Raw genomic sequence first — 12,500 nt, 5'->3', positions numbered from 1 at the left:
CCTGTGATAATACCACCTTCTCGGGGGAGACCCTCCTCCAGCACCCGGTGCCCTCGTTCCCCTAATCCAATTCAAAAACGCATAATTTTTTCACACAACACATGTGTCCGGCCAGTACAGTAACCTATTTCACTGCAATGGCACGCATGTAAGACCAGCTTCTCCACAGCGCGGATGGCAGCTGAAGTCCCTCTCGCCATCAAGCAGACAGTGACGGAAGCATGTGTCTTTATGTGCGCCAAGGGGACATGACTAAATTGGTGGGATTCGTTGTAGCCTATATTAATAGAAACAAATAGAAAATAGCTGATTAATAAAATGTGTGCTGGTGGAAATTCAACTTCTTAAAATAGAGCAGCATCACTCATTGCGGCTCTCAGTACGCTGCGTAATTACGCAGGCAGTATATTACTGCAGCGGAGATAGAAGAGAGCCCGAAAAGGCATAAGCATACAGACGTTTGGGCAGCAGCCTGTTTTCAGCGTGTGAAATGGCAATAATACACAGGTGATTCACAGGTGGGCATGAGCACGTTATTTGATTTCTATGCATGACAGCCTCACATCTCTCTCTCCCTCTCTTTCCCTCTCCCCATCTAGGCTATAGTATATTTTCTCTCTCCCTCTTTCTCTCTCTCACTCTACTCTCAGTGAAGGAGGAAGCTGCTGACGTGACGCTGTGGTTTTATGGGCATGACCACACCTCCACAATGCTTTTGGGCATAAACACGCCTATACGGAGATGTGCGGTGAGATGACGTGAAGCGCAGCGGGCCGACACGCCCACAATTAAGGCTTTGCGCGCCGCTATTCCAGCGCAAAACGGGCGCTAATGCAAAATTACCGCCGTTGGGAAGATAGAGCCCTATGAATTATAAAAGGGCTCTCTCAAATCAAGCAATCTGATTGGTTCGCAGTTGTGGTATTTAGCATATACCACAGCTAGAGCAGCATCCCCGAAACACTCCGCCTCTTAGAAAACAATTGGTAGCTACCTAGCTTGCTAGCCTCGAAAACTGTAGGCGATATCTTTTTTCCCAGGATGGTGAAGGCATGACCTGCCGCTTTCGCCATCCTGGGGAGAGAAAATATTGTTTTGAGTCCCTCAAACTCTTGGAAAGGAAAATGAATCAAATGGAGAGGAAGACTCATAACCAAAAGGGCATAAAAATGGCAGGCACTCAAGGAGGTTTGAAAATGTAAAAGGCTTAAATTTAATGGGCTTGAATCATTAAAATACACCAACACGTGTCGGCTTGCACCTTCTTCAGGGTGTGATGACACACAGAGAAATCCAGAAAACAACTATTAAAATGTAGCAAGTCAACCAAATGACACCATCACTACAGATGCAATAAAACAATAAAAATACAGTAAAACCAATGACGAAACCACATGAGCAATACAGTGTTTTTGAGGAAAGAGCATTGGGAATCAAAGGAGAGAGAACCAATGGCTACATGTTAGGACTAAGGCCATGGCTATAAGTATGATGAGAGCTCCAAGTCCTCATTGAGACCAGGATAACTGTTGCACCAGCTGAACCTTATTTATCTCTTAAGTTAGGCTGTAAAGTCTACACTTTGTGTGACCTTGATGAAGGCACAGTGTGTTTTCATCAGGTCACAACTTGATTTAAATATAGAAGCATAACAGAGTGTGCAGTTCTCCATCTTTTCACATGACGCCTTCTTCAGACAGTCTGCACCTCACCTGAAGTCTCTGGGTGCTCATCTCCACCTCCTGTGTTCTTTACATTAAATGTCAGCATGATATTCATAACATCTATAAACAAAAAACTGACCTCAGAGTCTCCAGTCGACAGTGTGGACTCTCCAGTCCAGCAGACAGCAGCTTCCATGATGAATCTTTCAGCCTGTTCTCACTCAGGTCGAGCTCTGTCAGATGGGAGGGGTTGGACTTCAGAGCTGAGGCCACGACTTCATAGTGAGTCTTTGTGAGTCTACAGTCAACGAGTCTGTGATGACAGATTCAATGTAGAATCAGTTATTATCAAAACACAGCTGAGAACAAGCATACCAATAACTTTATGCTGAATGAATATACCTATGATGATGATGATGATAATCACAATGATAATAATCCTAGTCATAATAATAGTAATAATCATAATAACAGTTGTTTTAATCACAATTAAACACTTTAACCACAGCAGAAACCTGAAGTGAAGACGCTATCCGACGCCTAACATCCTCTTCTTCTAAATAAATGTAGTGGCCGCTTCCAAATGATTGCATAAAATCCACTTTTCTGTCTTTGAAAAACCAAAAATCATTCATCTGGAGCAACCCGGACATGCGGCGCATCATTACCGTGGGGACTCTGGACCACGTTCTGATTAGTTTTACTTTAGTTTATTTGTCAGGGGCCATGTGCAGAGATAACATTGATGTCAGAGAGAAAAGATGCTTTGCACCAGATTATAGCAAATTACTATTTTCCATCTGCAGTCCCAGGGCAGGTTGCCAGCACAAACAAAACAACAATACAATAAATAATAAATAACAAGGTACATAACAGATATCAACACATCTTAATTATACATATCACCCAGGGGGTGGAGTCACCCTCTCATTTCAGAGGGGGCGGACCATTCTCAGTGGGCCTCTTCCCTTTTGCATGTTTGGATCTTTTTTAGCCATATTTAGAGGAATATCTCATTTTAAACACACTAGTATTATTGTTTCTCTCTCACACACACACACCCCCACCCCCCATTGTGGGGGCATTGGTTTTTAAATCACTCAACAGCCTTGCACCTGAGTACCTGTCAGATATGCTTGTATAACGGCGTTGCGTAGGTGGTACTTGCAGCAACCCATGTTAAGGGCTTGCCCAGGGGTGGATACGAACTGCCGACCTTCGGCTTGGGAGTCAAAGGCACTAACCACTCCATCAAGAGAGCTAGCTCCCTTGGTGGAGCTGATTAACATGCCTTTATACTGGGGAGTGAGTTTAACCAATCCACTCCCTACCACACTGGACTCACGAGGAATCAACACTGATTCACCTCGGTTACACTTGTATCCTATGATCATCTAGACCCCTCAGATCCTCTAGACCCCTCTGATCCTCTAGACCCCTCCGATCCTCTAGACCCCTCAGATCCTCTAGACCCCTCAGATCCTCTAGACCCCTCAGATCCTCTAGACCCTCCGATCCTCTAGACCCCTCCGATCCTCTAGACCCCTCCGATCCTCTAGACCCCTCAGATCCTCTAGACCCCTCAGATCCTCTAGACCCATCAGATCCTCTAGACCCCTAAGATCCTCTAGAACCCTCAGATCCTCTAGACCCCCCAGATCCTCTAGACCCCTCAGATCCTCTAGACCCCTCAGATCCTCTAGACCCCTCAGATCCTCTGGCACTGGCCTGTTAGCTGTTCCCTGGGTGAGGACTAGGGATGTTCATCAATTGTCGAAAATCGATAATTGATCGTTAAGGATTGGAATCGATCCTGTGGAATTTGGATCGATTTTGTTATTATTAAAATATATATATATATATATATATATATTTTGGACAAGGTTTGGGTGGAATTCGTTCCTCCTCGCCCCACGCCATTGCACAGCCGACTAACGTGAGGTGGAGCTTCATATAGTCTCTAGTTTTCTGGCTGGGCACGGGCCTTTGTGCCAACAAAACTGTTTTAAACATGGGGAATTCACACCGGCATGCGCCGGGGACAGCAGAGACACATTGAAATAAAGAGTTCATTGAGGAGAACACGTTGTCTTTCGTATTTTCTGCCATAGGCATTCCTTTTGTAAAAAAAAAAATATATATATATATATATATATTTAAAAAAATATAAGTATTAATATGATCGATAATCGATAATTGATGTTTAATTTTCACCGATTATCGATTATGGAAAATTTTCAAAATGAACATCCCTAGTGAGGACTAAGCAGTAGGGAGAGGCAGCATTGAGTGTCTATGGTCCTCTCCTTTGGAATAGCCTGCCAGAGCATCTGAGAGCATCACAAACCAAACACACTTTTAAAAGAAAACATATTTTAGCCTTGCATTCCCTTGACTTCCTCCTCCTTCATATTTTAATTTTGCTTTTCCTCTATGCACCACTGTTGTATAATTTCATTACTTTGCTGTATTGCTTTTATTGTATTTTTACAGTTTTTATTGTATTTTCTGTTTTTATTGTCTTTTACTCTACTTCTTTTTACTGTTAAGCACTTTGAATTGCATTTTATGTATGAAAGGTGCTATAGAAATACAAGTTGATTTGATTTGATGTAGTAGCTACTGTTTACATTGACGCATGCTAAACCAAACACTTGGGGGAGGCGGAGGGAGGCCGAAAGAGTGTTGAAGGTAAGAGGTAAGAGTTGACACATTTGCTTTTTTGACAGCGCTGCTTTTGGCCAATGGGACAACAGCACAGAACTGTGGCAGCCAATCAGAGGTGTCTCCTCCAGGCCAAAATGGCAGGATTGCTGTGCACTGGTGTTGCAATGGATCGATTAGTTGTCACTTCTGATCAATGCAAGTTCCTTTGCTCAATTGTTATTATTATTTTGCGGGGCCTTTACAGTGTTGGAGGCCTTACACAAGCTGTGTAGTGAGCGTATAGGGTGGACCCACACTGAGTAAGCAACACAAATGCATGTTCAGTCAGGCAGATTTCACAAAGGTGGCCCCACAGTGGCCCTTTATGATGGGTGGCCCACACACAAATCATACACACATAAGCACAATGTATATGTATATAATGTGTATATATATATATATATATATATATATATATATATATATATATATATATATATATATATATATATAATCTGTACAGACTTTCAGGGCTATTGTGTGGTGGGCTGCGCACACAACAAATGTAAAAAATCGCCAATTAAAGTTTTTTTGTACTCCCGAGCAAAACAAGGAAGCCATTAAGCATTCACAAGAAGAAAATGTGGATTTAGCTGTCAAGGAAGTAAGTTGGAGTGTTCATCTTCCATATATATGATCTTTGTGTGCAACTACGTGACATACTGTAGGAGAACGCCAGCGCATCTGATGCCATCTGTCTGATGTTACACCAGCGTTATTTTCATTCATTTAAACATGCCTAAAAGCTCATGTCATAGTATTTCACTTCAGGCCACTGTGTGGGATCGTTTATCCAGCGTTGTTTGGGCAATGAAAAGGGACACTGCTCCAGGCCAACTGAGTTCATTTTCTCGATGTACCTTTCCCTCTCCGTTGGAGGAAGTGTACTGAAATAATCTTTTGACATTATCTAAAAAGAAAACTGTCCGAATCCCTGTAAAACCCCGCAAAACTATTTATATCTGATGAGAGTTCCTCCGTTCGCCCCGGTTAGCCGCGGTTTGTTTTGCCAGCTGCAGTCGTCAGGCCAGTGCTTCCTTGTATTTTCCCCCGTCTTGGGCGTGGCTTCTGAATGATGACGTGTTTTGCAGTGTCTCTATAGGATAGTAATCCCTCGCGTCAGCGATGACTAAAGATATTTTCTACTTGGTGTCACCAACCATGGCCACGCCCCCTTGCACATCGCTCCCCTTGAGGGCAGCATGTGGGGTATATAAGGCAGGCGTGCACATCGATCTGCTCCCAACATTTCTTCACCAGCAAGATGACTACTGAGAAGAACAGCAGCTCCGGGCGGCGCGGGTGCCAGGCTGAAGCGCCCGAACTCTGGCTTCAGGCCTAGCATCTGTGTTTGCCCATGAGTGCCTCCTACAAGCCACCTACATGAACCTGGAGGATGGGTTTGTCATCCTCTGACTTCGCCTGCCTGCATTGCAGAGAGCTTCAGCATGCTGAGTGGAGTTCTTTTCCAGGATGGGAACCACTCTGCACTGGGCGGCCGTCGCTGATGTGGCCGCCCCACCCTTCGATGCCGCCCAGTCACCCTCTGCCTCCTCCGCCTGCCGCCCCTCGTCCAGCGGCTCGACCTTCCTGGCCTGGTTTCCACGGCGGCTCGCTGATTGGGTCTGGAGCTTCCCACCCGGGGAGCAGCGCGCGCCGAGGGCAGCTCTCCTCCTCTCTGGCCCGCCCTGCCCAGCCTGCATGAGCTGAAACACTGCACCTTTGCCCGGCCGGGCACCACGAGAGGTCCCGCTATGCGGTGGGAGGACATGATGCGGGTGGAGGGGGAGACAGGCCGAGGCTTCCCCTCTGATCCTCCACTTGAAGACAGCATGGCGCCTCCTTCTACAACAAAGAAAACCCACCCCGCCGCTGGAGAGAGACGCTGTTTTCCTACGGCTCTCGGATAAAGCACACAAGAGCGCCACTCAAACTCGGGCTGCCCAGAACAACATAATCGTCCTGGCCTCCTCCGCCGATTCCCTGCAAGACTGGAGCAGCGAGGTCCCCGCCCAGGTGGTGGGAGAGCTGGTGGCATCTCTTACGGCTATCATGCAGCTGGCCCAGGCGTCAACAGTAACTTCCTCCTGCACCATGGCTTGGACAACTCAGATCCAGAGGAACATTTGACTCGAGAGCTCCATCCTGCCACAACAGCACCAAACGCTGCTGGAAGGGCCGATAACCCCAGCCGGCTTATTTGGCCCGTCCACACAGGCGGCTCGGGATGAGCTCCACCTCACCGCCATGGAGGGAGAGGGAGGAAGACCAGTGCCATCGCCCTCAAGAAGGAGGTGCGCCCGGGGGAAGAAGAGGGCTTCTTCCTCCTCTGCTGCTCCAGTTCCAGTCCCGCTGAGTCCTGCTCAGATGAAGAGGATGGAGCAGCTTAGTGTCCCCCCTATCTCATCTCCTTCTCCCCGGTCCTCACCACCAGCCAAGCAGCTCAAATATCAGATAGCAGTGGAGTTTGATATAAAGCCTAATATCACCCGCCTGGTAATAAAAACACTATAAACCCCCTCCCTCTTAAAACTAAGATATCAGAGATAAAGTGTAATGTGTTTTTTAATAGTGTACAAACATTAACGGCTTCAGCTCCAAAGCCCAATTCTCCAGATGGGGCTGGTGCCGTTCAGAAAGCTAGTTTGTCTAAAACACTTTTTGAGTCTAAAGCAGGAAAACGATTAAATAAAACGTTTCCCGCTGGACCACAGCTTTATAATAATAATAAAGCTGTGAAAGGGGCTCGCGCCTTTAATACAACATCACAAAGCTGTGTGTGTGTGTGTGTCTGTGTGTGTGTGTGTGTGTGTGTGTGTGTGTGTGTGTGTATGTGTGTGTGTATGTGTATGTGTATGTGTATGTGTATGTATGTGTGTGTGTGTATGTGTATGTGTATGTGTATGTGTGATGTGCATGTGCATGTGCGCGCGCGCGTGTGTGTGTGTGTGTATGTGTATGTGTATGTGTATGTGTATGTGTATGTGTGATGTGCATGTGCATGTGCATGTGCGCGCGCGCGCGCGCGTGTGTGTGTGTGTGTGTGTCAAAGCTTGGTGACTTCCACAATGCCGTCAAATAGGCTCACTCTCCCTCCATAAGAGGCCGGGCCGGCAGCTCCACACTCAGCTTCACCCTGGACGGGAGGCCCGCTGCCTCGGCGGTGCTCTGAGAGGGCCTCAGAGGTTTTACAGCAGAAAACCTCAGACAAAAGCAAGCCTCCTGATTGGCCTATAAGACTCAACCTTTCCGTCCAATCACAGGAGGGGAAGAAATGCACCAGAATTCACATTTCTCCCCACGTGGGCTCACTCTGAAAGAAGTGAGATTCCGGCTCGCACTCTCCCCCCTCCTCTCTGGGACGTCAGTAACCACACCTACTCCTCGCTCTCTGTCCTATCACAGGAGGGGAAGCTGTGTTTGCCTAGGTGTCCTCATTCAAAAAGAGATGACTTTTCCTCTCTCACCTGCTTTACAACAATACCAGAGGAGAGACACAGCAATCCTACAAGAGATAACACTCTCACTCTCTTTCATAGTGGCCCCCGTGCACACAGCAGCAGCACGGTGGGTTGAAAGCTGCTGTTGAAACAAATTAAACATACAGACCCATACAAAGTACAGCCTGCTGTGAAGAGACATCTCCCAGGGCCAGAAATGGCTTTGGAACACAATGACAACAGGTTAAACTCTGTAATTCAAAACAACACCCTCCCATTCAATGGCCAGTTGGAAAGTATTTTTCCCAGATGGAAAGTTGGCTCTGGAGACAGAATTGCAAGATCTTCTATTAAAAGAGACGATCTCCCGAGTTCCCCTGAGGGAAGTACAGAGCGCTTTCTATTCCTGTTACTTCCTCACAACCAAGAGGTCAGGCGGTGTTCGACCTATTCTGGATCTGTCATATTTCAACAATTTCATAATAAAGTGTCAGTTTCACATGCTGACAGTCAGACATCTGATGTCGTGCAGAAAACAACACGATTGGTTTGTGACAATAGACCTGGCGGATGCATATTTCCATATTCCAATCTGCCAGGCACACCACAAATACCTGCGCTTCTCCTCTCAGGGGGTAGCCTATCAATACAACCGTCTCTCCTTCGGTTACGCGCTAGCCCCTCAAACCTTTACCAAGTGCATGCTAGCCTTAGCCCCTCTAGGAAGGAGAGGTATCAGGGTCCTCCACTATCTGGACGGGCTGATTCTGCTGGGATAAACCTCGACTCCAGGGTCATGAGAGGGAGATTATCCTCAGAAAGGGTGGAAGTCCTACTCTCCCTCCTCCATCAATTTGCCCCAGGAGCCACAGTGACAGCCCTCACTGTGAGGCACTTACTGGAGACAATGGCATCGAGTCACGTGGTGGTGGCTCTGGATCTCCTTCACATGAGGAGGATACAGCGCTGGTTCAATCTAATGAAAGTAGACTCGATACGGCACAAGAGGAGTGTTCTAAGACCCCCCCCCCCCTCTCTATTCCCCCCGATCTGGAGTTTTGGGGGACCCCCAACAGACTATCAGAGGGAGTCCCTCTGGGGAGAGTGATGTGACACGTGACAGTGTTCACACATGCTTCCCTCTCCAGATGGGGGGGGGGGGACACACCCCCTCTCCCTGCACATAAATGTCCTGGAAGCACTTTGCCCCCCAGCTGTCAGGTTATCACGTGCTGGTCAGAACCATTGAGATATATATGAATGGAGAAAGCGTGCCTATCTCCTCCCTGTATAGTCTATTGAAGCCAAAATCTTCTCAGATCAGAGAACCAGAGTCTGCACAGTAGCCCCCCCCTCCTCTATCCCCTCTATACTTTCTTATGTAGAGCTGCTGTTTCTAGATTTGCGCAGTGCGTTGTGTAGTCAATCCTCTCTAGCTCTGTAAATATGGCACTTTAAGTTCTAATATTTTTTCTCTCGCCAAAAGTAACCATGTAGATTCCCACTATGAGGTCAGTTTATCAAAATAACGCCTGTATGGAAATCAGAATTTCATTGTCGGAGATTGCTCTTACCAGCCAGACTCCGGGGTGCTCTCTGGCACAAACCGTCACAGGGGGAAATTATTATTCGATGAACTGATCTTTGCAGCTCTGTTGATTAGCTAATGTTTCCGTAGCATTTGATTAACGATATGATTTAATTCATTTTGTAACAAATATTGGTTTAACAGGTGAAATCGAACTGAACCTTTGGCTACGTTGTAACTTACGTTTACTGACTGGGCAGCCCAGTGCTGGCTCTCAGTCGGGTCATTTTTCTAACTAACGTTATCCAGCTGCCTGTCTCTTCTGTATCCTTATACAACAGCTATGAGGAGAGGAGCTTGCGAACATCCCCATAATAAAAGCACTTCCCAGAAATATCCATAATATAGGCTAAATACTCTCCTCGTGCTTCACCCCAAATAAAACCTATGTCTGTTTGTGACAGGCTAAACCGTTAGCTATTAGCTAATGGCTGGTATTGTGTAGGCCTCATTTTATACCCGGGAGTTGTAACGTTATAAAATACATTTCCTGGCATACGCAGGCAGTTGGACAACCTGGTAAGTTCTGAAAATATGTGTTGTTATTCCAGTTATCGTTATCGGTTGTTAGGTTATAGTAATATCAGTGGCGGCCAGCCACTAGAGGGCGCCGCCCCACCTACACACATAAAGGAGGGGGAAATAAAACTTATACAGTATATATATATATATATATATATATTTATTTTATTTTTTTATGAGCGAGGTGAATATTAGATAGTGAGTAGCCTATATAATCTGCAATAAATATGTAGATTCATAATGATCTACATGTGTACTGTTTTGGGTCAATTACTTTCTGCCATGGACGCCGTCCGGGGATCTGTGTAAATTGCACATGCGCTGTTCGCTCTCAAAACAAAGGGATTCGGGGCGCTGGTATCTAGCGACCAGGTGGAGGTGGGGCCAGGTAGAGCGACGGCAATGCATTCTTGATGGACTCTCTATTTGCATGCACGAACGTGCTTTCCTCATAGGTAATGTAATGTAACTCATTCACATGCTGTGGCAAGTCCTTCTTCCAAAGTGTTTATGCCATGTGCTTTTCAAGTAAATATGGATGCTAAAGGGAAGTTTGATGTAGAGATCAGAGGGCTGCTGACCAGGTTACTGTCTATTTCTGTAATCTGCTCCGTGATTGATATGCCTACTAATCTGTTGCCCATATGATTCAGAAGGTAGGCTACTAGTAGGCTAACGTCCGTTACTACTTGCTTGATTTAGGGCTGGAGTGGATGATAATTCAATAGCCTATTATTGTTTGTTGTCTTTCAGTAGAATCATCGTGATGATATGAAGTTATTTTAATAGTGACATTTCTGCTGTCTAAATTGATGATGACAAGCAAATGTTACTTAAAAACTGATCAAATGAGGTATGGCAGGAATATTATTTCAAAATGTAAGGTTTGTTTGACATCACCATTCAGTTCAATGAGATGAACACTGATTTTGTATACGTGAAACATATGATATATTGAGAATAATCCTTATGATTATCATATTGATTTCAACCCCATTGTCCAGGCCTGTATTTGGTATAGCCCTCCCTGGACAAAAATGCACCAGTCGCTACTGAGTAATATTAAGCCGACAAAAAAACAGCTGGGTAAAACACAAGCAGCTAATGCTAGCCTTCGTCGGTTAAAACCATTGTGTATTAAAATAACTGATAACGTAGCTGGAATAACTCATAAAACACATATTTTCTGAACTTACTTGTCCCCAACCAACGTTACTTCCTTGCGCACCTTTCTCAAAGCAATGTCCATCGATATACAGTCTGGTAGACAGATCAAGCAGTGTCTTCCTTCTGTTTTACCAAGAAGTGTCTTCTCTATGTAAACTAGATCTATAAGGTGAAGAGCCTCTCCAGATGACGGCTTGAGACTGGCTGCCACAGCTGTCAATCATCCCTTTTTATATGTCAAATAACTACCGTAATTAAAAACAAACTGATCAGAAAAATGACCACTTGCACAGGCATTAGCATGAGAAGAACTATCTAAAACGATACCAACCACCTTTGGGAAAAGATTATCTAACGTGTACTGTGATTGTTTAGTTTGTCCATTTCCCCATCCACTAACATGGGGAGGCGGGCCTTGTGACCTATACTGGATACAGCCACCAGAGCGGCGATCTAACATGCAGCGGCTTCACTGAACGGGACCAGGTCCTCAGTCCATCTATTATATGTTGATGGTCAGAACAGACAGCACAACCGCAGCGGTGCACATCAACCGCCAGGGAGAGCCACACTCCGCCACACTCCTGGAAATATCAAGGGATTTGCTGATGTGGTCACAAACACATCTGCTATCCATCAAAGCTCTTTTTATTCCAGGGGTGGAAAATCAAGCCGTGGTGGTCCTCGTCCAGGAGAATGGAAGTTGCTACCTGATCTAGTGCAAGGAGCAGGGCAGAGGTGGACCTCTTTGCAAGCAAAGAAAATGTGCAATGTCCTCTGTGGTTCTCCCTGAACACATGAGACAAACCCCCTCTAGGGGTAGACGCGTTCTCCCATCAGCCCTGGCCCAAGTCCCTCCTGTATGTCTTCCCTCCTGTCCCCGTGATTTCACATGTCCTAACACAGGTTCAGGAGGACGGCCTATCTTTGATACTGGGAGCACCAGAACGCACGGATGTGTCGTAGTTCCCAACTATGATCCAACTCCTGAGAGGCAGACCGTGGTGGCTGCTGAACGGGAGCGTTTGACAAGGCTAGGCCTGTCACCAAATGTGTTATGCAGGGCCTGTATTTGGGCATGGGATTGCAGGATTCATACATATTTTTATTGAATTCCTGCATATTTTGAATTGATAAAGGGGGAATAATCCTGCATTGGATGCGTGAACCCATTTATGTTGGTGCAGAACGTTGCTTTGCATTCAAATGACTGGTGGACGCGTTAGATGGTTACACGACCCGCGGACCAAATTTCACTTCCGTCATAGCACGCTCACTCTGTCCTCTCTCGACACTACTCTCTAGTGTCAGTGATGTTTATGATGAAGAATCTGATATTGATAACGACGTTACTGTAATAGTAAAGTTAATCCTCCCGATGCTGAGTGCCAGTTGATTCAGAGAACGAGAATG

The 12,500-nt window shown here is 45.9% G+C and overlaps 1 protein-coding gene across 1 annotated transcript in view; it reads right to left on the bottom strand.

Moving 5' to 3' along the window:
• Window positions 1-12,500, bottom strand: part of LOC310798348 (NLR family CARD domain-containing protein 3-like) — a gene marked incomplete at its 3' end in the record, with an annotated part of 54,223 nt that overhangs the window by 23,876 nt on the left and 17,847 nt on the right. The window contains exon 6 of the mRNA XM_083660883.1: window positions 1,804-1,977. Within this exon, the coding sequence (XP_083517009.1) occupies window positions 1,804-1,977 (174 nt within the window). The remainder of the gene's footprint in view (window positions 1-1,803; window positions 1,978-12,500) is intronic.

The sequence above is a fragment of the Poromitra crassiceps genome (genome assembly GCF_964638095.1).
Source record: "Poromitra crassiceps genome assembly, chromosome: 2".
Classification (NCBI taxonomy): domain Eukaryota; kingdom Metazoa; phylum Chordata; class Actinopteri; order Beryciformes; family Melamphaidae; genus Poromitra; species Poromitra crassiceps.
The sequence above is the reverse complement of the archived record's forward strand: the minus strand, read 5'-3'. Positions and strand labels throughout refer to the sequence as shown.